Consider the following 25,120-nt stretch of genomic DNA (forward strand, 5'->3'; position numbering starts at 1 on the left):
AAAAAAAAAAAAAAAACCTGTAAAAATATGGGACAGTTAAAGGTAGATATAAAAAGGGATTGCAGGAATCAGAGAAGATAGAAAAAGGAAGGCAGGAATGTGGAATGGAAAGCTCAGAATTCTGAGAACTGACAATGCTTTTCCTCTAGGGTAGTTCTTTATGTCTGGTGCCATGGTGACTGGTGTCATTGTGAACAGTCAGACTGTGGCAAGAACACCGCCCTGGGTGTGAGTGCTTGTGTGTGGTATAGAAAGGGACTCTAATTCATCACCAAGTGCCCAGGCAGAACTGATCATCTAAGCCAGAAAGAACAAGGTTAGAGATTCCCAGCTAAGTCCTCCAATGCCACATGTCCTTTGAAGTCATTTTAGGCGCCTTGGAGCTCTTCTCGACATCTCACAGTGCATAAGGAAACCATACACTTTTATATCTTTGCTTTGGGCTAGTCTTATATCAACTCAGTTATCATGCCACGCAGGCCACAAGCTCTGATCGACAGCTACTTATTAAAAAGTAAAAAAGATCTTTCAAGCAAGGAGACTATGCAGCTAATATAGCTTGCTATGGGGGAAAGATGGAAGCCTTTGGCCTAATTCAATCACAAGAGTTCAGGTGGGCATTCTCACTCCCTGCCCTTCAAAAGAAACTGGAAAGGAGGAGAAACCTCCCAGTCAAACGTGGCCTTCTGAACTAGGGAAAGGCGCATCCTGGAGAGGAGGGGACTACGTCTTTGGAAGAGGCTACATGGCAAGAGTTCCACAACCAAGGAAGGAAGGAAGGAGCTGGAGTAAAATGCCTGCCAAGCTGGGGCCACCAAACAGGCTGGAGCATGCCACACCAGGCACAGGGACTCAGGAACACAAGAGCTCTCGCTAGTTGACTTTCTCAGGACCAGAGGTCTGGGCTTGCAAATCTCTTTGTTTCCAGCCTATTGGGTTTTCTTTATTTTTAGTTAGTTGATCCCTGGTTTCAGGAAAAGCTGCCTTTGGACAATTCCTGGGGGCTGGAAGTGGTGGTAGTGGTTTGATACCAGGGGCAACATCCTCAAGAGGGATTCAAGCCTAGGGGACAGTGTGAAGGCCCCTCTTACCCAGAGGCAGTAGGTGTGGAGGCTAAGTGCCCAGGCTCTGGGCAAGCCTGTCCAGGTTTGAATCCTGACTTTATCACTAGCTGTAACCTTGGTCACACACAATCTTGAACAAGTTATCTAACCAATTTGTGACTCAGTATTGTAGTCTCTAAAACAAAGATGCTAACAACTCCTTCATATAAGGCTGTTGGGAAGATTCGATGGTTGAATCACATAAAATTGGTGCTTTGGTTGTTCTAAGATGCTCAAATATCAGCAGCTTCAGGCACTTAGCCCTAATATCCATTAAGCCCTTAGAACAGTGCCTAGCACCTCGTAAGCATTTAGTAATAATGGCCAACAGGTGCCCCTTACCGTGTCCGGTCGTGTGTTGCCCATTCTGCACGTAAAGCTCATTTAATCCTCCCAACTATCCTGTAAGGCAGGAACTGCTATTATTCTCATTTTGCAGATGAGGCACAGAGAGGTTAAGCAATTTGTAGGAGGTCCAAAATTTGATTGGCAGGGCTGGAATCTGAACCCAGGCAGTCTGGAGCCAGAGCCCACTTTCTTATCATGTCCTGTAGTCTCTTGGTAGCTACTAACCATCATTATAGCCATTCCTGGGGCATCTTACTCTGGAATCCTGAGCTCCAACCTACAAGGGCTCCAGTTCTGCCTCAGCAAAGGGGTGTTCTTTTTCACCCTCAGCCCGGCCTATTTGCAGGGGACCCCTGATGCAGGCAGAGCTGTCCCTTACCTCCTCCATTTTTCTGGCACAGGTAGGGGAACCTCCAGATGTTGCCAAGGCCCACAGAGAAGCCAATCTGGGCCAGGATGTACTGCAGCTTACTGTTCCAGGCCGGCCGGTCCTCTGCGTCCAGCTCCTCCTCCACTGCCTTCTGCTTGCCGCCTGCCTCGCCAGCCACATTCAGTACGCTCTGCTTATAGTCCACAGGCTCCTCGAGGGCCAGCAGGTCGGCCACCGACTCAGTGACATGCTCACTGCTGTGCTCACGCTGGGTCACTTTGCTGTTCTTCGGCATTGATGCCACCTGGGGCGTGTAGCCCTGCTCCCCAGCACACAGAGAAGATGCAATTCAGCTGCTGTCAGCTCCTTCTCATCCAGGGACCTAGGAAACCAGGAGAGCAGGAGAGGATTATCTGACCACACTAGGAAGCTCAGGAGCCCAACGTGGACACAACCCAAATCAACTCCCCATCACACTCTGAGGCAGGTCAAGGGCCTCAAATACTGAGCTTGCCCTCCCTCCCCATCAGGGGCTGCCCGGTGAGGAGCTCAAGGCCTACAGACTCAGTTTCTCCACAGGCTTTACCCGAGCATTATTTGAAAAGTAAACCTAAAGGGGCAAAAGAGGCAAAGCCATACGCCAAACCCAAGTAGATCGTTTCTTGAAGACATTTCTCTCTTCCATACTGCAGAGCTTAGAGTGCTCAAGCCCCTCTGGAGGCCCATACAGCCCTTTCCAGGTGTTCTGCTCAGCCAAAACTACCTGGTGGGAGCCATGGAAGCCAGTGCCTGCCTTCCTTAGGGCCTTTTCATTCAAAATGCACGGATTATATCAGGAACTGGTTAGAAATGCGGCATCTCAGGCTTGCACCAGACCTCCTGAATCAATCTCTGCCTTTTTACAGGATCCCCAGGTGATTAAAAGGGATATTAACATTTGAAAAAAAAAAAAAAAAAGGGCTCTTGAGCCATCACCATGGGGCCCCTGGACACCAGTGCCTATGGCATCTCCATTCCCCTGGCCGGAGTGGCTAACCAGGCTTAGCTAAAGATTCTGGCACCAGAAGCCAAAAGCTGTTTGCTCAGTGCCAACGAATCTTGGGTCATTGCTCAGCACTGACATTATCTGAGGACTTCTGCAGCCAAGAGCTGGTTCTCCATCCTTCGGCGACAGTTTTACAGCAGATAATGTCTGCACAACACGGGCGGGGGAGGCAAAACCCTCCCCTGCTCCTGCCAGTCCTCATTTGTCTTTCATGCTTTCCCTTAAAGAAATAAAGCACCAAGAAAATGAAGCCTTTGAAGAATTCCACCATTCTGTTACATTTGAAGGCACCCCCTCATTAAGGGAAGGTTGGAGGATTTAAAATTAAACATACACACCCCAGTCTGCGGTTGCCCTGCATCTTTCTAGGGATGTAACTTACCCAGCTCTGTAATTACTTTATTAAGGGAAAGAGCTGTCTCTGGAAGCTGGGCTCCCTGTTTGTTCTCCTCGTAGGTGCGTGCCACCTGAATGGCACAGGCAAGGTTGCTGTGCAGTACAAGGGCCAGGCCTGTCGGTCCTGCCAGCCTCAACCCAGACCTCCTGGCTGACCACAGCCAAGGCCTGACTGTCAAGGAGACCTGCCAGCCAGGCCCTGTTACACATGTAATGAAGCTGGGAGGTTTATGGGGTTGGCTAGCCCTCCCTCAGCCAGGTCTTGGACCACATTAGCAGGTGACACCTGCTACCCTCCTCTTCCAAGGGGACAGTGAGTCTTAGTGACTGCCCCCTCACACCTCAAGAATAGACAGGGTTCGGCTTTGGAGTATCGATGACAGGGCCAGCCCGGTTAGAGGACCACAGAATTCCCTATAACAAGCTCCCTGCTGGGACTCACTTCACAGCGGGTAAGTTGAACACTCCATTGTGTCCTGAAGGGTGCCCCATGGGTGGCACTTGCGCATCTGTAGAACTTTCAGCCCTGAGCCTCCCCCCGCAGGGCTGCTGTGTTGCTTGTGCTACACAAGTGAAGTGCGGCCCTAGGAGTTACGCAATGGAGAGGCCTGTGTCCTTGCCTGGGCTGCCAGCATGGGCTCCTCTCCTCACTCAGCAGGTCCCCCGTCTGCAGGGCGTGCAAACAGAGAAATGGCTGCTTGTCAAGGCATCTCCCCCTCCCCTACAGCTTACATCCAGAGCTGTTACTAAAGATGAGATCTGGGAAGAGGGTGGGGGTCCCTCTGGAGCCTACAATCACTAGGGTTCCTTGGCTCAGAGCCTGTCTTCGGCCGCTCTGCCTGCAGCAGAGTTTGAGCAGAGCAATCTGCAGTGCATTAGGTATGATTTACTGATCATCAAGCCACAACTAGAGAAAACCAAGGGGGTTTCCTGCAAGTCTGCAGAATTTATCTTGCTGCTGACCAACTGGAGCACATGTTTCTCCATAAATAGCCTAGTGAATGGCAGCTTCGGTCACCAAGATGAGAAAGGGCTGGGAGGAAAAAAAAAGCATCATTTTAAACAAGGAGGACTCAAGGACATTCTGGTAAACCAGAGAAGGATACCTACAGCAGCATCCGGCAACCACAGAGCATCAGCTAACACGAGCTTCCTCCTTTTTCCCAAGATGTCACTGATGCCATGCGCATCCCACACTGAGGGATGGGGGCCCAAGGACTCCTGTGCCATTAGGTCTGCAGGATGCAAAGGGCTTGTACAAACCTCCAGGCTGAGGCACTGGGCTGGGCTGCAGTCATGACTGGAACCCTCTGTGTCCAGTGAATATGCCCAGGTGACAGCAGGGTCAGACTCAGAAATTAAAGCTTAAGGGACCTAGCAATTGTCCAGCTCAATGTTCCCATTTTATCTCTGAGGAAACTGAGGCCCAGAGAGAGGAACTGAATTGCCCGAAGCTACTCAGGTTCTCCTAACACCCTGATCAGAGCCTTGTCTGGGACAGAGTCAGACTCAGTAGGGGTGGGGGACACAGGGAGAAGACCACTGGGTGTGGGAGTGTGAGGCATGGACTGTGAAGCCGGACAGACCTGGAGTTGAGACTTCATTCACTCACTCACTCACCTGACATACATTTCCTGAGTGCCTCCTATATGCCAGCCTCTGTTCTAGGTGAGGGATACAGCAGCAAACAAAACAGGCAAACTGTCTCCTCTTGTGGAGTTTGCATTTCACGTGGAAGGGCCAAATACTAAAGAAATCGATGTGTAATATAATGGCCAGGGGTGATAAACGCTGTAAAGAAAATCACACCGGAGGGGTGCAGCAAGCTGGCAGGCAGCTCTTTTATGCTGGATGCAGGGATTGGGGGGGCAGTCAGGAAGGGCATCTCCGAGGAGGTGACATTTGAGCAGAGGCGTGAATAACAGGAAAGAGCACTGGCAGAGCGAACAGCAGACACAAAGCTCCCAAAAAGGAAGCAGCCCTGGGAATTCCAGGAACAGCAAGGTGGCCAGAGCTGCGGGGCAGAATGAGAGGCAGAGACGGGGAGAAATGCACTGGGGAGGGAGGAGCGTGGCCGTGCTGTGTGTGAGGACTGGGGCTGGCGCTCTGAGGGAGGTGGGCAGCCCTGAGGCCTTGGCCACACACTAGCTGTGTTCTCTTGGACACAGCACTTTATTTATGTGAGCATCCGTTTCCTCATGGGTGAAAAGATTGCATTTAATGACGCCTCTCATCTCCCAGGGAGGGCTGCTGTGAGGGTCCAAGGAGCGGCCACACACAGAGTGCCTGGCACAGAGCTTGGCACACAGAAAGGACCCAAATGGTAGCAGCCACTGCCTGGAAGTCTTGCATTGTTTACCTTTACACATTTAAAAAATATGTAAGTCCCCATATTGATATTTGATCCCGTCAATCCCATTTCTTCTCAAGAAAGGCCAAAGAGAGCTGACCGTGGGAGCGGAGGCGGGTGGAGAGAAGCATCCTGCACCACCTCAGTGATGCCCACTTTCTTCTCCAGAACTGGTGTCCACCTAGGGCAGCCCCTAGAAAGTCCTACCACACACCATACCCCAGTGTCAAAGAAAGCCAGACAAAGGTCCCACGGCTCCCAGCCTGGATCCGAAAGACCAGCAATATTATTATTAATAAAAACAAGGCCTGCAGTAAAAGTTAAGCATTATTGTTATTAAAATGTACCTCATATTTGGAATAGCTTGAGACCACTTAAAACCATTTTTTATTTTTTACAACCTGGGTTGGTGATCCTGCTCGGGAGTAAGACGGCCTGGGTTCCAACCCTGGCTCACTGCGTGCCAGCCACCTGGCCTGGGCAACTTTTCTAGCCTCCCTGAGCTGCAGTTTCCTCATATGTCAAGGGAGGGTGCCAGTGGTGCCTACCTCACCGTACTGTGAGGAGGATACGTTGTACTGGTCTTAGAACCCTGCAGCACCCAAGAGGCGCTCACAAATGGTACCGTTTCTTCAGCTCTCATTCAATTCATACCCCAGCGGAGGCTGTGACTTAGAACAACCCTCCCTGCCCCACCCCCAGTTCCCTGAAGCCATGTGCCGGTGAAAGGTCAGCTTTTACAGCAGGCAGGGCCTGGAAATCCAAAGTGTACCCAGCCAATGACCCCAAAGCCTTGTCTGTGAGGAGCATCAGGATCAGAGAAGGACCCTGAGAGGGGCGATTCCTCGCTTTCCATATCCATGCATCTCATGGAACCAGCCACGATCCAGACATCAGCAGGCCAGCTAGGTACTGGGCTTGACCAACCTACTGTGCAAACTGGTACCATTGCCCTAACTTCCCCAGACCTCAGTTTTCCTGTGTGTAAAATGGGTTGGCACAGATGGCCTCCAAGACCCCTTTCAGCTCTAGCATATATCCACTGCGAGTCCCTCCCGCTTGTGGGTGTGAGCAAGGAGCCACCTGCCCCAGGCACCTGTGACAGTGGATGCGAAAGGTAAGTTCTATCTGCCCTGCCGCCCTCCATCAGCTGAGAGCCCACTGGAGCACGGTAGAGATGTGGTGACAGACAGCCCAGCTGTATTCTAATTATCCCCCCGTAGTAGCTGGGGTGGGTTGTGAAGTGACTTTCATGAGCAACACGTCGGATGATGAAGCTGCAAGGTACTCTCTGAAAGGAGTGCCTCCGTCCCTGAAAGCACAGCGCAGAGGGGCGCGAGTGCTGAGCAAGCCCTCGGTGCCAGCTTGTCACTTAGCAACAGAGGTGGCTTGCAGCTCAGAATAGCTCCTGCGAGAGAAACAGGTCGGAGCAAGTGAACTGCGAATCTTCTTGAAAGGAGAAAAAATAGTGTGACTGGGAGGCAGACAGGTAAAAATATCTCCTGCCAGAGGGGTGAGGTCTCCATGAAAATTTTTCAAGCATAGCATCCGGCAATTAGCTCAAGGTGGTGGGGAATGGCTGCTCTCACCCTGGCACCAGGACAAAGCCTGGAGCTGACAGCAGCCACGGAGGAGAAGGGAAGCGGGGCCCTTCTGTAATGATGGAGGCAGCTCCCTGAGCACCCGCCTCCTGGGCTTGGGGTGTTTCTTGCTAGGGAGGTTCAGGTAACTCAAAGGACAAAGAGAATCATTTACTTTCCGAGTTAGACTCCCCAGGGGAGGTGAGTGGGGGAGCCACCATTTTGGGGAAGCAGGCAGTCACCTAACTACAACCACCACAGACACCACAGGCCCACCCTGCCCAGCCCCTGCCCATGCTCCTCACCCTGCTACCCTTGGGTCTTGTGGCTCTGGAAAGAGTGGCTGTGGCCAAGCACATCCTTAAAAAGTACCTCTTCAGGGTGTTCCAACAGGCACCCTGAAGAGCCCCCAAGAAGAGGAGAGCAGTGGAAGTGGTCCCTACTCAGGACCTCAAAGCCAACATCTAACTCAGGTAGAATCGGCAGTGAGTAGGAGCCACGTCAGAGAAAGCTTGGCAGCTTCCTGGTTTCTTCATGACAGGCAGTTGTGGCCCAAACTGTTCTCCTAATTACTTCAGAGCCTCTGAGCTTTTACTGAGCCCAAAACAGGCCGGACTGTTATCAGAGACACAAATTATTTTTAATTGTTTTATTAAAACCTCTGACAGTCACCTGGGGCAAACTGCTCCTGACAGAGCCTGGCCTTGACTTGGAGGCTTCTGCCCCTGGATGTTCTGGCCCAGGACACAGGCAGGGACCCCACACCCTTCTTGACTTCTCTTTCCTCCACCCCCACCCAGGTCACAAGTCCTGTCAGTGTGCTCAGCTCTGTCCTCTTCCCACCGCCTGCTCTAGTTCAAGCCTGCTCTCTGGCTAGATGCCTGCAGCAGGCTCCCAGCTCACTTTCCCCACCAGCATCCTACACATTGCCTTCGGTGGCATCTTCTGGAAATGCCACGCCGCCCCACTCCCACTGCCTACTGAAGGGAGCCCAAGGCCCTTTCCAAGGCATTTGGGCCTGCTCTATCTCCTGGGCCTCAGCTTCCACTTCCTCCCAGCCCACTCACCACTCACTCTAGACTAACCACTTCCCATCCCCTGACAGCTGAAGCCTTCTAGGTCCCCTCGCCTCTATGACAGCTCCTGCACATCTGTGAGTGAGCATTAACGCTCTGCCCTTCTCAGCACACTCCTCGTAACACTCTGTTACACTATTTTACTATTTGTCTGTCTGGTACAACCAGTTGTCGTTATGCCTGATCCCTTTTCTAAACAGCAAGCTCCTCGAGGCAGGATCGAAGGTGCATTCAGCTTGGTGCCCACCCTTCACTGCTCCTACCCACCCAGTGCCTCACACACACAGATTATCTGTGGGCACAACATGGTATTTACAGGTGTTCCAGTGTCCCTGCCTTCCAATCCTCTGAGAACAATCTGCTTCTCATGTAGAAATCTTACTACTGCCTCACCTTTGAAACAAAGAGGTAGGGTAAAACACTAACAGCAGTGACTAGAGAGACATTTGAACCTACCGGAAGTCTGCATGTCCCAGCCAGGGGGACTCTAATCCAGTGCATCCCTGTAGCACACATGGGGAGAGCCCCAAGACTTGGAAGCCATCTGTAAAATAAGGAGCTGTGCTTGCCTGCTTACCTACCAGCTGCATCTGGTTACCACATGGATGGAAGGAGAAAGAGAAACAAAAGCTCATTGAATAGTCAAATGAACAGAGTGGTGATTTTTTTTACTCCATTTCACAGATTTGTTGGGTTTGTGTTTTCCATCTCATACCTCAATTGACACCATCTTTGCTTCTGCAAGGCCAAATTCTGGTATCTTATTATAATATGAGCATGATAAATATGACATTATTGAATTGAATGAGTACATAAATGAATTGATCCATTTTTGAACTCCCCAAAGTTTCTGGAGTCTGATGTGTTTTTCCAGCTCCCAGTTTTTTCCATTTCCTGATGCGATATTCTGATGCCAAGACCATATCATGCCCCAAGGATGCCCCAAGTGACAGTTTGAAAGCCAGGATACACTAAGAAACCTGGCCATCCCTTTGTGACTTTTTGCCACTTTCAAAAGAGCCAGTATTTGTGCTGTACCTTCCCTACTTTGTAGACAGAATCCATCCTCACCTCAGGGAAATCATCTTTGGGTGGGCACAGCATGGCTTGGGACTTGTGGGACCATTCCAAACAAGAAATCTAGCCGAGGAGCCAGTGGCACCTTATGCAGCCCTTTCTTACCTTCCTGTTGCATTTGCCGAGTCTGTTCTCTTCAGTCGATATCTTGTTTTCTTAGTCAAGAAGGAAGGGAAGCAGGAAAGGGGGCAGATGGTCCAGAGGGGGAGGAACTGGCACTGAAAAATGTGGGTGTGGCCAGTGCAAACAGATCTTGTGGTTCCATTTTACCATCTCACGTGGGAGAACGCATGCTCTGTGTGCATGTAAACAAGGGCAGCCCCAGGACCCATCCCCTGGCAATCCATGCATTCTCTCTTTACTGGAATTCAGGTGCTGAGGGATCCACTGGGGGAACTTCTGAAGGCAGAGTGGGATAACAATGATAACACAGCACATAGGCCATAATTCTTGAGTCCCATCTCTGTGGCAACCACCATGCTGAGCACCAAACAGATATTAGCTCCTTTAATCCTGCCAGTAATTATAACAGGTAGATACCACTGTTATTCCCATTTTACGAATGAAGACATGGAAGCTCAGAGGGATAATTACCTATATTTCATTGCATCTAGGATCCTGTGATGCTAGCACTTTCTTGAACTTACCAGAAAGGATCCATCGAAGGTTTCTACCCAACTAGGGTGAGCTGTCATAGACCCACAGCCATGTTGAAACAGCTATTGATTGCATGTCATGTCCTGATTTTAAGATGTGGTAATGTGCAAAAATATACATTTTGGAGTTGATGAAATAAGGCAAGTCATCCAAAGCCCCTGGATCTGCACTGACAGACTGACCCTGGAGCCTGACTCTCAACCTCAATGCTATCATGGGTTTCAGAGCCAGGAAAACCTAAAGTCCTGCTCTGCCATTTATGAGATGTTAGTCTTTGGGAAAATACATAACCCCTCTTGGCTTTACCTTCTGGACCCGAAGAGATAGGAATGAAGGATGCTACACCTTGTGGGCTTGTCATGAGTATAAAATGAGGTAACACAAGAGTTGTGCTCAACTCAGGCCAGGCCCTCTGGGCATGCCATCAACCAGTGCCAACTACCACCTTCACGTGAGAACATGTGGGAAATGGGCTTAGCCAGGAATCAAGGCATACTCACCCACATTCCACAATGCCCTGGAGCTGGGTGGGACATGCACGTGTGAGCCCAAGGACACAGTGGGCTGACAGGGGATGCTGAGGCTCAGTTCTCCGACTTCTACTCCCCTTTTGGCCTGGAAGGAGAATAGAGCCCAGCGACTCCTATAAACTAGAGGTACTGCTAAAATATGAGATTTTAAAATATTCCTCTTGCTGTTTTTTAAATCTCTTTCCTTCCTTCTTTTCCTTTACTTCTTTCAACAAATATTTGCTGAACATTACGTGCTAGGCCCTGTTCTAGTACAACAGAGAACAGAGCAAATAATGTCCCTGCCCCATGGGATTTATATTCTAGTGCAGAGGGACAAATAGAAATCAGACAAATATATAATTTATACATACAAACATACACTATATCTGATAGTATATATAAGTATATCAAATAAGCATATACAGTATAGAGTATGAGGGGGTGGAGCACAGCAGGGATGCTGCAACAGAGATGGGGCGAAGGAAGCATGCTCCGATAAGGTGACATAAAGACTTGAACAGAGTGAGAGAGTGGGCCATGTGGATGTCCTGGGAAAGCATTCAGAGCAGAGGGAACAGAAAGTGCAAATGCCCTGAGGCAGGACCTGAATGCCTGGTGAGTACAAGGAACAGACAGACGGCCACGTGCCTAGAGCACCCTGAAAAACAGAAGAGTGGGAGGTGCTGGGCTAGGAAGACAGTGAGTGTTCAGAGCAGGCAGGATTCATGAAGCATGGAAAGGAGTTCGGGTTTTCTTTCAAGGTTAATAGGAAGCTATTGGAGGTTTTCAAGCAGGGGAGTAACGTGACTTGACTATTTTTATTTTTATTTATTTATTTTTTTTTGAGATGGAGCCTTGCTCTGTTGCCCAGGCTAAAGTGCAGTGGCACAATCTCGGCTCACTGCAACCTCCGCCTCCCAGGTTCAAGCAATTCTCCTGCCTCAGCCTCCTGAATAGCTGGGATTACAGACGCAGGCCACCACACCTGGCTAATTTTTGTATTTTTAATAGAGACGGGGTTTTATCATGTTGGCAATGATGGTCTGGATCTCCTGACCTCGTGATTTACCCGCCTTGGCCTCCCAAAGTGCTGTGATTACAGGTATGAACCAACACGCCTCGCCTGACCTGACTATTTTTATAGGGATCAATGGCTGCTAGTAGGACAAGTGAAGAAACAGGGAGGGTATGTAAGCAATATTGGTGATGTGGATCAGGCTGTAGATGAGACTTGAGTTTTGAAGAGAAAGGGAAACTGAGGACCTGAGGTGCTGAGGGGCACACCAGGTCTCAGACAGATAAAGGACCCATGAGAGTATACCAGTTTGGAAAAAGAAAAATTTTAAAGACCAGATATGCATATAAAAGTCCAGGAACAACTAATGAAAGCCTCATTCCCTTCTTTCCTCATTATGGGGGGACCACCATGGGGACAGATGACTCCTCACGGCATCTGCCAAAAATCATCTGACCTGGATTGTCTTAAAACCACTATTTTCTGTTGTCTCAGAAAGAGACAGAGGGAACCAAGGGTGTCCAATTACCTGAGTTACCAAACGGACTGCTGAAGAGCTCTTGAAGGAATAGTGATCAGAAACCCTTAATTACAGTCCCAACATGATGTCTCTTTCCTGAAAATGAGAAGGGTTTATGTCTCTTTCCTCACCAGCCTTCAGTGAAGCTCTGTAGAGTGTTGGGCAGAAAAGCATCCTACTGGGACAAGCCACAGGTGACCCACTGTGCTTACATATGTTATTTATCCTCACAACAACTTGAGATAAAATACAATTCTTATCTTCAAGACAAAGAAGCCTCTATCATGTACAAGATTACCCAGCCATACAATGGAAGATCAGGGATTCAGACTGTCATCTACCAAACTGTAGCTATTTTCTTTCTGACATACTGGTACGTTCCGATCTTTTGCATGTCATGACACAGAAAATAACATTAGCATGGCACACTGGGGTACATAGAGGGGATGCCACCATGGTAGGCCATCCCAGGCTACTCCAAGGAATGAGGGCATCATTATTTCTGAGCCACATGTTACCCATCTGTAGCACTGGTTGGGAAGTTCTGCAGTGCTCCATGCAGCCTTGCAAAATGATACGTTCAGGAAGTCAACCGTGGACTGAACCCATCTACTACCATTTCTCCTAGAGATCAGGATCTTCCTCACTTGACTGAGTTCTCTTCCAAAACTCACAATATAAAGCAATTTGGGGAACTGGTCAAGGAGATTCCTTCCAGCTGTTCTTTGGAGTCCCAAATTACTAGCAGGCAGATGGCCCCTGTAGTGTGGCAGGACCATGGACAGCGCCCACCCGGTCATTCTGAGAGCCAGCCCCAGGTTGCACACGCAGTACAGAACATCTGCTCTTCTTCCTTTAGATCTGGGCAAAGTAAGGGAGACCCATGTCCTCAATGAATACTCACTTGGCAGTACATTCTTTAACCACCCTATGGAGTGACTATTCATTCCTCTTGCAAGGTAGTTTTAGCAAACATTGCTTCTGCCCCATTTAGAGCTGGTGTGGGATTCAAAGCCTCAGGAACCCAGGAATCTTGTAATTAAAGAAAAATGTAACTGGCAGAATTTTGGGTGTGGACCAGTGAATTCCATTTGTAAGCAAAATAGAAGGTGGTAAATTAGTGGTACACAGAATTCAGCAGAAATTCTAATTAAACCAGTAATTAGAAACAATGGCGTACAGTGACAGGCAACTTGTTATCTTCAAATAAACTGCTAGGTAGGCTCGGGAAGGCAGAGTGGCAGCTCAGTGGGACAACTGCAGCTAATGAGCTGTGAGCTGGTGTACTCACTCCCCTGACTCTATATGTGCCTCACTCCCACTCCACAAGAGGACATAGAATGGACAGGGCTTTGTGCCTCAACTCCCTAGCTGGGGACTCAGGAAGCCTAGGACTCACCTGACCCAGAATTATTCTCTAACAAAACACACCTGGTTCTGAACATGAGACTAAGTGTATACAGTAATTCATATTGCATCTGAGCTTATGTTCTCACATGTTAATTTTCTGTACATATTGAATGTTTAACTATATATTAAAAAAAAAAACTGGATTTGCCCATAAATGAGCAATGTTTTAAGAATCACTCATGGGAGGAGGAGGAAGAGAATGAGAATTATCAACGGACTTATCTCCACAAAATGGCTGCCTATGAAGCAAGGGTTTCTGGGAAGTCCTCTTCGTCCACTGCCAGTGAGGAACATTAATACTTACATTCAGTTATCCACCTTCAGGAACTTCCCCACTGAGATCTCAGGTGGTTTGGAGATGATGGGCAGGCTAGGACAGCATGGACCTGTTCTGGGGATGGCGATTTTTCAGAGAAAGAGAAGAGACAGAGAAGCTGGAGGAATCAGGTGCCATGTTTCCCAGAACGGCCACGGACACGCGTGGCAGAGTTTTGGAGTGAGGAGAAAGTGGGCTTTCCATGGGACAAGACCAGGAAGAAGCAAGTGGCATCTCCCCAAGCAGCCCTGCCAGCAGCCGCTGTAAATAACCTTGAAGTGTTCACAGTTTTTCTCTGGGGTCTGGGGCCTCACCAGAAACGGCTACAAATCCCTGGCATACACTCTCCAGCAGAGACACCTGACCCGCCAAGCTCCCATCAGCAAGTGGCCGTCCTTGATTCTGCATATGCAGAAATTCTCAGGGCAACATCCACCCGGCTCTGACTCCTCTCACTGGTCTACACACGAACCCCTAGCTTGGACAAATGTTAAGGGAATGAGGTCAAGGGCAGCAGAGGTCAGGAAGAGAAGGACAGGGAAAGGACAAGAAAGCACCAAGATGGAGCCTGGGATCTTTTTCTGGATTTCAACCCACCTGGAGCCAAATACCATATTCCCCAAACCTTGGACATTTGGTTATGTTAGTTTTCCACCAATTTCCAATTAGTACAGGCCCATTTCCCCTTTTCCCGGGGCATTAACTTAAAAAAAAAAACTGGACCCACAGCTCTAGACAATCTTGTTTGGGTAAATGCCTAGGTTGTCAGCATTTATTAAGAATGTATTGTGGAAAAGTATCACATAGAGGTTAGGAACATGAAGTTTGGACTGATAGAGTTCCAATTCTCTGGTCGCCACTCATTACCTGTGTGACCTTGAACAAATCATTTAACCTCTCTGAACCTTAAATTTTACAATCTTAAATTTAAATTTTACTGGAGATAGCAATATCTGTCTCCTGGGATTGTAGTGAAGATTAAATGAGATGGTCTGGGAATAAAGTACTTAGCGCAGCACAGAAGCCTCAATAAGCAACTGGATATTATCAATTTGTGCCAAGCACAGTGTGAGCTACTGGAATCCAGAATTGCACTCGCCCCTCCTAAAAGCATGCAAAGTAGGCATTTCCTCACAGATCACTGCCTCACTTGAGTTTGGGATAGTGCTCTAGCAATCAGTTCTACCTATGGCACTGTGCTTCTGACCTCTGGCAGCCAGCAACATCAGTCAGGGAAGGGAAACACAGGGGCTGAGGTGACAGGTTTTTTCCCCCATCCTGGTGCTCCAGATGTTTGGCTGTGACGACTTCTTGTAGCTCAGCCTGGGAGCGAGTGATAACTCAGAGCTAGTTCTAGCAAAAAAGCTTAAATCCATCTTCCCTTCAAACTATTCTGCTGCTTATCTTAGCAGCTTTAAAGGGATTAATGATGAATTGTCCTGCTGCAGCAAACCTGGACAGAAAAGGAGTATAAAGGAAGGGAGGGTACACAGGCAGAAGGAACCTGCTTCTCTGGAATCTTCTCATCTCTGTTTCTGTCATCCTTGGAATTTGCTCCTGGATCCAATGGGGAGGGCATTGGCTCCAGAATGAATGGTGAATGCAATGCACGTGCACGCGAGTGCGCGCGTGCACACACACACACATTGCCAGTAGCAGATTGGAGTCCCCTGACCCAGCATGGCTTCTTTCTTGCTGCAGTGGGGATCCCCTTATTTCCTTCACTCTTAAGGCACACACATCTCAGCTCAGCACCAAATCTGGACATTTTACAGACAGAGAAAACTAGGGACTCAGGGTCCTTCAGGAAAACAGGAGTCACATACCTCACTTTCCTCTCCAGGAGAGGCCAGCCTCAGCTCTCCTGAACAGTTCTCTTGTAACTTTCAATTCTTTATGGATATAATGGGTGGGAAGGAGGATGGCAAGACCTGAACAAAGAGAAATGACCCCTGAAGTCCACCCAGCAGGTGCAGCAGCTTGGGACCAGGCCACAGTCAGAAACAACCCCAAGGAGTCAAGGTCTGTGCTGGAGTCACCCGAGAGCTGTTGCAAGTGGCCAAGAGCAGCCAGCAGACCCAGCACAGCTGAACCCCACCCCTATCCCAACACTAATCCTGCTCTTAATCAGGCTTCCCAATTTAGGGTCTCATGGGGAGACTTGAGGGTTGGAAACAGGTCTATGTGAAGCTGAGTTATGGGTCCTTCTTAATCACATGGGAAGCATGGAACCTTCATGTCTCCCCACATCCCCTTTCATGATGGAGCAGGGGCAATGAGAGAAAGAACTGCCTCTGGTTAAGGCCCGTAAGGGAAGGGATGGGGAAGTAACATCTAATGAGCACCTGCTGTGTCTAGCACCTGGCTCAAAATAAGCCGGCAGAAATAATATCACAGGCATCCCTGTTTTACAACTGAGGAAACTGAGACTCCCGAGGTGAAGTGACTTGCCCAAGGTCACCCCACTGGCACATGGCAGAACACTGGGCCCAGTTTTGACCACAATCACAGAGCCTTTCCTCACCCTTCCCTTCACCTCTCCCCATCTCCCTGCCCAGACCAGCCTGGCCCTGCTCACCTTCCCATGGAGTCAGAGCTCCAGGACCCTTGCTCAGCAGCCAGAGCTGTGCTTAGCTCCCTCAGAGGACTTGCCCACCTCTGCCCAAAACACTTGGGCTCAGGTCATTCCTGCTCACGAGTCCTGCTAAAGAACTCCATTCAACTAACAAACAGCTGACACACGACTCTGTGTGTGACTCAGGCCAAACAAATTCACTCCAATCAGAGCTGGTGGGCATGATTTGCCTCCTGCACTGAGTCACCCTCCAGGCTGAGCTGCAGGGATTCGCTGAAACTCAACCACCTACTTAGCCACAGATGTTCCATTAGAGAAAAATCCGGCAGTGGAGCTAAAGCCTCTGATGGTCCCCGTGGATGGGCCATGGCCAAGGACAATCAGGTGTGACCTCAAAGCTCTTCCTGCCCAGGTGATGGGTCTGTCTGCCTCACAGAGCCATGGGATAACGTAAGCACAGAACGAGACACAAGAACTCCCCACTGTAAACCTCAACACACTCTGACCTTGTTCTCCAGACGTAAGTGAGCGTGTCCAGCAAGGCCTTAACAGGCGCTAACTAAACTTTTGGTTGAATTTTTTTGGAGCCATTACAGGATTGTCTTTGTTCCTGAAGTTCCTGCTAACAAGGACAATGCCCGGAAAAGAATCTTCTTTCTCATTACCACTTCCCTGTCTCCCCAACCCACCCCCACCTGCCTCAAGTTTACAGCTGAATTGCCCCAAAGGTAGCTCTGGTTAGAAATCTCCTAATCCAAAACGCCTGTTAAAGTATTTCTGAAAAGAAAAAAAAAAAAAAAAAAAAGGAGAGAGGAATGGGATCAAAAAATATTTTCTAAAGCCAACTTGACAGGGCCTAGGTCCTGTAAGGTGAATGGCCTTGGGATTTCTGAACTTGATTTCTGACAGGGCTGTCTGGGCTTTAAAAGGAAACATTACGCTTCTTTCCAAGGCGGCCGCGCCCCTGGGGGAGCGGCCCTCCCTGTAGTACTGCGAGCATTCAGCATCGCTTCAGAACACGGCACACACAGGCACAAATGCAGCAGAGGCCTCTCGCCCGGCCAGGACGGCGCCCCCTCCAGATGGGCACCCCACGCACGTCCCCTGTCTCAGCCATTCCGTTCCCCAGATGCGCTTCCCACGAGGGAGGAAGGGCTCTCTGCTAGCTCCGAATCCAGCGAGGACCAGCCCCAGGACTGAGAATTAAATATTCATCTCGGACGTGAGAGTTCTGCTTCGCTTGCCAATGTTACTGTCAAGGTCACAGGCCTGAGGCCGAGCGGCTGGGGCTGGTGGTCTCCAGCTGCGAAGGAGGCTCCCAGTGGAATTGCGCCCAGGGCGCGCAGTTTCAAGCCGTGGCTGGGCTGGGCAGGCCCCCTCCCGGTTCTCCGCGGGCGGTTGCCTCCGCAGGTCAGCCCAATTTCCTCCAGAGTTCTTGGGCCCTTCTGAGCACCAGAAGCTGAAGCCTGGTGTCCAACCCCTGCGTGCGCCGCTGGGCACCCCGATGTGCGAAGGAGAGCTGGCCCCGGGGCTCCGTCGCCAGGCAACCGCGGCTGGAGCGGCGAGAGGAGCCCGGGACCAGCGCAGGGTCGGGCGGATGCCCGGGCAGCGCCGCCTCGCACCTTGGTTCTCAGCCCTCCCTGACTGGGGCGGGGCCAGAACAGGGAAAGTTGCAGTGGCCGGCCCGGTAAAGCCAGGCGGGGCGCGGCCAGCGACTCACCTGTCACGCGTGGGTAGTCGCGCAGACTCGGCCCGTGCACTCCGACCGAGCAGCTGCGGTCCCCGACGGGTCGCGGACGCACAGCTCTTCCCGCGGGCCACAGGCCCCCGGCTGGGGCTGGGGCGACACGGAGCTGCGCGGCGGCGCACGCGACTCGGCTCGCTCCTCACTCCCTGCCTCACCGCCAGTCCCAACCCGGCACCCGCCTGCCGCGCGCTCGGGGCTCAGGGGAGCGGCGCGGGGACCCAGGTCCCACGGCAGAGAGCACGCGGGGCTGCGAAAACTGGGGCCGAGTGCCGCCCTCCCTGCGCCCTGCCCGCGCCGGCTCTGCGGAGCGGAACGGAGCTGGGCGGAGCGCTGCGCGCACTGTTCCCTCGCTTTCCGAAAGGCCACCCTGGCGGCGGGGCGCCGTGACGCAGGCTTGACTCACGCGCGGGCCCGCGTCAATGCGAGGCTCTCGGGCAGCTACCGAGGCTCTGATGGCCGACGTAGGCGGAGAGGGTGGGCGGGGGGCGGGAGAGGGAGTTGCCAGGGGGCTTAGCTTCTTGAGGCCACTCGTCAGGAGATGCAGACCCTGGAGCCCTTGTCAGGGCTTCTGCCCTGGGAGGGGAATGGGGTCCCAATGGTTAAAGCCCTCCTGGACCCTGGGCCTCACTTTGTTCTTTTCAGACTCACCTCTTTCGGCCTTCCTTCATGAACTCAATCTCAATTCATGTGGTCATTTCCCCTGCCCTGGACATTTCCACCTCCCTGCTTGTGTTCCCTTTCCTTGAGATGTCCTTCCACTCCTCTGTCCATCCATCCTACCATTCCGAAAGGCTGTTCCCTGTGCAGGTCAACTCTTCAGGACATCACTCATCTGTTGAGCACCTACTGTGTGCCAGGGGCTGCAGAGGCTGAAAGGATCACAGAGGTGAGGGAATAGAACCTCCTAGAGAGGCAGTGTGAGTTGACTCAGGTCTTCACAATACAAAGCAAAAGGATTGGAGAATCCTACAAGATGAGTAAAGTGGGGAGACAGTGACAGGGAAATTCTGACTGGTTTCTGAGTAGGCCTCTTGGAAGATCCTGGCCTAACGGATGGACAGTCAGAAGGGGAGAAGGATGACCCCTGTGGAGTGGACAGTATGACAAGGGCATAGATGCAAAAGAGTAGAAACGTATGCGTGGGGTGGGGTAGTGGTTGCCTAAACTGGAGCAGGGGTGGGGATGATGAGAGGTGAGGTTAGAGAGGGAAACAGGAGCCATCCTGCTAGGGCCTTGGGTGGCTGTTATGGGAGTCTAGATGAATTCTCTCTCCTCTAGGGAACACTAAGAGGACCTTTGGCATCCAAGGCAGGTGTTTGGGAGGAATGGGAGATGGAGGTTGTCTCAGCTGTCTTAGTGAAAGGTGGTAAGGGCCATTGTCAAGAACTCTGAAGGGTCTGGGATTTTACACTTACAATCTAAGTTAGCCTGCCAGTTTCATGGATGCCAGCAGAAGACAGGAAACTCTGGGCCAGACACAAAGGACTTTAATTACTCATGGCACAGCAGGCTGCAAGAGCTTCACATTCAGATCACCTTCCCTTAACTCTGAAGTCCCATGGGAGGGACATGAGACTGGACCACACACACTGAGGAACTCCAAGTTTAGGAAACCCCAATCTTTTATAATGTGCTGCAAGCAAACTTGGCCGACATTTGCCCTAGACATATCTTTATTATACTAGACAGCAAACAGAACTGCCCTCCGCTAGAGGGAGATGCTCTCGTTGGAGGCTGTTTGCTATGCAAACATCCTCCAAAAGATAATGGGAACAAAAAGCCATCAGTGCGCCTGCCCACAAAAATTGTGGGAACACAAGACACCCATAGAGAATTATCTCCCGATAGAAAAATTATTTCAACAACTATTTAGTGAGCCTAATGGTTACTTTACACTGTTCCAGGCCCTGAGGAGATAGCAAAATATGAGACAGATAATTATCTCTGCCCTTATAGGGTTTATATTCTGGTGGAACCAACCAGGGAAGCAGATGGGGTGGAATGGCATAGCAGGAAGTAGCAAGAGACAGGACAGAGATGAACAAATAGAATGTGACAACTGACATGGTGTGGGAGGTGGGAGGAAGGAACCTATCAGAGACAGGCAGTGTTAAGGCAAGAGAACTTACAGGTGATGTGGCCATGGGAAAGGGGAAGGACTTTGGAGGCTCATAGATCTAAGTTTTCATCCTGACTGCCATTTACTAGAGACCTTGAGTTACTGACATAACTTCTCTGAACTTCTGTTTCCGTGTCTGTAAAATGAATGATACATACCCCATAAGGTTGTTATGATGATCATGAGATGATTGTTCTAAAATATCTGGTATTGGCCAAGTATGGTGGCTTATACCTGCAATCCCAGAACTTTAGGAGGCCAAGTTGGGAGGATTGCTTAAGCCCAGGAATTCGAGACCAGCGTGGGCAACATAGCAAGTGCTCATCTCTAAAAAAAAAAAAAGTAAAATATCTGTTATCATATCTGATACCATGTTCTTAATACATAACTGTTATTAGGGGTATTACTAGATGATTGTATTGTTATTAACCAAGATGGGGAATTTAGAAAGAGGAGCAGATTTGGAGAATAAGGTAAAGAGATAATGGATTTGGGACATACTGAAAATGGCATGTCCTTGGGATATCAAGGTGACAACCAGAAGATGCCTTGTCTCACTGCCTTTTATCACATCCACCCAGTGAAACCCCAACCTTGAATGAACTTAATACCTGGTTTCTATGTGCCAAGTTCTCTAGACAGAAACACACCACAGCCCAATCTCCGTCTGCCTTCATGGCCACCAACTTCAAGTGGGCTCCTCATGCTTCCTAAGGACTTCCCTATGATTCTCTGGTCAACTTACTTCCCCACTCTGATCAAGACCGCTCCAACCAGAACTCTCCCCAAATACTCATCCTACTTCCCCCCCGCCGCCCCCCGGCCCATGCCGCATACTTCCCTGCTGTCTCAGGAACTGCCTTACTTCATTTGGAAACCCCTCGGTTTTCCAACGAGAATTAAACCGTTTCCATCTGCACATACCCTCTTCTCCCTCTTCCCCAGATACAGTAGGGAGAGTCTCTCCTCTCTAGACCAGCCCCCAGCTGTCCCCTGGGTCCTATGGCCCCACACCTTCTTGAGAACCTCAGCCACCCGTTAGTTAATCCAGTGTCTCCTGTCTGTCTCATCAACTTTCCCTTTCTCCTGGATCCTTTTTAGCAGCTCGTGAGCATATGCAAATGTCTTCCTTTAAAATGTCACTAGAGTCCGTCTCAAAAAAAAAAAAAAAAGTCACTAGGCTCTCATCCCTCATTTCTTCTGCATTCTCTGCCTCCATTTCCTCACCCCAACACACTCCTTAACACACTTCTGCCCCATCATGCTGCCAAGAAGTGTCTCACTAAGGTCACCAGTGTCACTAAATCCACAGGACATCTTCCAGTCCTCATCTTAGTGGCCTCTCTGTAATGCTTATCATGGATGCCGCTCCTTCCTTCTGACACTCTCTTCCCTCCCTTTCTGGAACTCTGCACTCCCAGGTTTTCCTCCTAGCCTTCTGCTCACCCCTCAGTCTCCGTTGCTGATCTTTAAGTATTGTACGTCTCCCAGCCCAACCCTCTTGTCACTCTGTACCCTTCCTAGACCATCTCCTACACTGATGACTTCTGCATGTCTGCCTCCATTCCAGACAGTCTTCTGAGCTCCACATACTCACCCTCCAACTCCACCTTTCCAGTTGCTCCACAGAGCTACACATGTTCAAGAAATGAACTCACCATTCAAAGATCTACCTTGCAGAACAGTCAGCATTTGGCTTCTTACTCCTCCTCCTGTGCTCCATGGTTCTGTGAATAGTTGAGCCAGACAAAACCCAATAATCACCCTTGAGACTCCCCAGTTCATAAAATCTATCAGTAAATCCTGGAGATCTTACTTGCTACATACCTCTGGGATCTGGTCGTTTCTCTTTAATACTGCTGCCACCAGCTCCTGCCCCCAACCGCCTATTCCAAACCATAATAATCACTCACCTGAACTCTCACAGTCCCTTCTTGACACTAACTCCAGTCTTACTCCCTTCTCTCCACATAGCAGCAAGAGTGATCTTTTAGAAGTACAAATATAATCGCACCCTTTTCAAGCTTGCAGAGTTGCACCCACATCTTTAGCATGTCCTTCAGGGACCTTCCCTGTCTCCAGCCTCATCTCGCACCCTTCCCCCCATGGCCTTCCTGTAGCCCCCTAATACACCACCCTTCTCTCAGCTTTTCCCACCCTCCCACTCCTTCCTGACTCAGACCTTAGCCCATAAGCCCTCTCTGACAGGGATCTGCTCAGTCCCCCTTGTCCTCTTCCCTGACTGCCTGCCCACTCGTCCAACAGAGTTCACCTTGAACTGGATCCTCTTCTGACCATGCAGAAGAACTGGGTCAACCTCCCAGTTGGACTTTTCTCCTCCTTTTTAGTCCTTGCCACAATTGTAATTAAGTATTGATGGCATGACTGGTTGCTTAGGGACAGTCTCCTTGGTTGATGTGGAAGCTTCACAGGGCAGAGGCCATGCCCAACTTTAACACACAGTGGACTGTCCATAAATAGTTGATGAAAGAATACGTAAGGTGTGGTTAGAAATATGGGTGGAAAGTCCAGGAAAGAGGGCAGGAGACACACACTTGGAAGTCATCACCATAAAGGGGTTGGGGGAAGGTGAGACCCTCTGGAGGAAGTACGCAGAAGACGGTCATGAGGATAGAGACTTGGCAGGAAGTGCTTATTTCTGAGGGGGAGGAGGGGCAGGAAGGGGCAGGAAAGAAGACAGAGAAGAAGAGTCAAGAGCTGAGAAGATGACATGTATCACAGAAGAAAGAGAATTGTAAGAAGGAAAGGTAGTTCAGAGTGTTGAAATCTGCAACAAAGTTAAAAAGATGAAGCCTGAGAGGTGTCCTCGGTGACAGCACTCATGGGGAGGTGGGCCTGAAGCCACAGGAAGGGGCTGAGATGGAAACGGGAAGTAAGGCCTCCACTATGAAATCTTCCTGAACGCTCCAGCTCTCGGTGGCCAGCTCTCCTCTGAGCATCTAGAATACAAATTCTTCCTTTTCTATGGCATATGGAAATACATAAACTTATACAGTGTAATATTATAAGGTCAATATTACTCAAATTCCCATTTCACTAAAGGGGAAATCAAGGCTTAGTGTGGTTAAATAATCTGTCCAAGTCATACAGTGAGATGTATCCTGGGTCTAAAGCCCTTGTTCTCAATCCTGGCCTTCAGGGCCTTATAACATAGGTCTGCTTTCATGTGTCTATGGCTTCCTCTCAAATCAGAGTGTGATTCCTTACAGGGGAGGGACCTTTTCTTTTTCATAGCTCCATGCCATACAGCCCCAGCACAGTGACTTACATACAGTAGGTACTCAAAGCTTACACGCTGGGCAGCCCTGTCAAACACGGTGGGTCCAACACGATGACCTAATCCATTCATCCCAGCACTGGTCCTCCTTGAAAGAGGAGACACATGTATGGCTAACCTTTCCTTCCCAGCTATCCCCCATCCACTCAAGCTTGCTTTCCTGAAAAGACATTGAAGTGATGTTCCTAATGTTTCTCTCCTTCTACATAAGCCTCAAAGATACTATTCCCAAACATGTTAAGTAGGAAGATGTAGGAGGACATATTGGCCTTTTCCCAGGACATGGAATCAACCCAAGTTGCAATTCACCTAAGTCGTGTTTGTGTTTCTGAGTGTCTTAAACATACAGATGCTAAGATACGCCCTCTCCTTTGTTTTTGGTGGCACCGTTATTAGAGTTTCCTCACTGTGTATGTTTTAAAACATGGCCTCAAAATTCTTTGACAATGCCGTCTTCAAGAAGTGAAGTCTATATTCCCTCCCTTTGAATCTACCCTCTGAGACTATGTAAACAAGATAATTAATATCATGTTTATTTTTGGACACAGATCATGAGAACACAGTAGCTTCCATTATCCCTGTCTTGGTATGCTTGCTCTTGGAATCTACCCACCATTCTGTGAGGAAGCCCAAGCAGGCTATGGAGAGGCCCATGGGAGAGAAACTGAGGCCCTCAGCCCACAGCCCTGGCTGAGCTCCTGACCTCCAGCCATCCCCAATCTGCCAGCCATGTGAGTGAGTTATCTTGGAAGCAGCTCCTCCAGCCTCCAGCCAAGCCTCACAACTGACACTGCATGAAGCAGAAACCACTGCCCTTCAGTCTTTCCCAAACACCTGACCCATAGAAACTATGAGGGAGAAAAAATGACTGTTGTTTTAAGCCACTACACTGTAGGAGGATTTGTTAGGCAGCAGTAACTAACCAGAACAGCCATGTAATCATTGAATAAGTGTGGAAGTAGCAAGATCATCAGGGACCACTTATCAACCCGCTCCTCCACACCTTTGAGATTTCCCTCACCCCTGGCTTAGAAGCAGTAAGTGGGGCCTCTTCCCATAGCCATCATAGGAACCCCATCCTCCTAGATTGTGTTAGATCAGCAAAGAGGATGAGTAAACCTCACCAAATTAGCATTCGAAATCTCAAACACAGCTGATAAGAAAGTCCCCAGCCACCATCGTTACTGTATAAATGTATCCGTAGAATGAATGCTAGGCTATGTGGTGCCTTGAGATATGGTTATCCTGTTGTGGCCTCCGAGGAAAAAGCTGATCTGTGTGGGTAGGTGGCATTCTACCTGAAGGAAGATGCAAATGCCAGTGTCATTTGGGGAAGTAGAAACTGGAACCTGGAACATGAGCTCCATGCTTCTGCAGGGCTAACCCACATCCATGACACTTCTGTTTCCTTCATTCCCTTTCCTTGCCCATGGCCATCATCCCTAATACATTTTGGTTTGATTTCCCATTGAGACCCTACTTGGCCTCATTATGTCACCAATCAGCTGGAGTCAGCAGAAGAAATGAAGCACGTTTGCCATCCTGGGTTGGAAAATGAGGAGACATGAAGCTTCAACTCTCAGAGGCAGGAACGAGGGGGCAGCAT

General features: G+C 49.7%; 1 protein-coding gene across 1 annotated transcript in view; it reads right to left on the reverse strand.

Annotated features, from left to right (window-relative positions):
• SLC6A17 (solute carrier family 6 (neutral amino acid transporter), member 17) overlaps positions 1–18,436 on the reverse strand; it is a 48,467-nt gene extending 30,031 nt beyond the window's left edge. The window contains exons 1-2 of the mRNA XM_011969962.1: positions 18,071–18,436; positions 1,831–2,203 (exon numbers count right to left, since the gene is read on the reverse strand). Of these exons, the coding sequence (XP_011825352.1) occupies positions 1,831–2,116 (286 nt within the window). The 5' untranslated portion in view covers positions 2,117–2,203; positions 18,071–18,436. The remainder of the gene's footprint in view (positions 1–1,830; positions 2,204–18,070) is intronic.
• Positions 18,437–25,120: the final 6,684 nt, after the last annotated feature.

The sequence above is a fragment of the Mandrillus leucophaeus genome, unplaced genomic scaffold, assembly GCF_000951045.1.
Source record: "Mandrillus leucophaeus isolate KB7577 unplaced genomic scaffold, Mleu.le_1.0 Scaffold921, whole genome shotgun sequence".
Lineage (NCBI taxonomy): Eukaryota > Metazoa > Chordata > Mammalia > Primates > Cercopithecidae > Mandrillus > Mandrillus leucophaeus.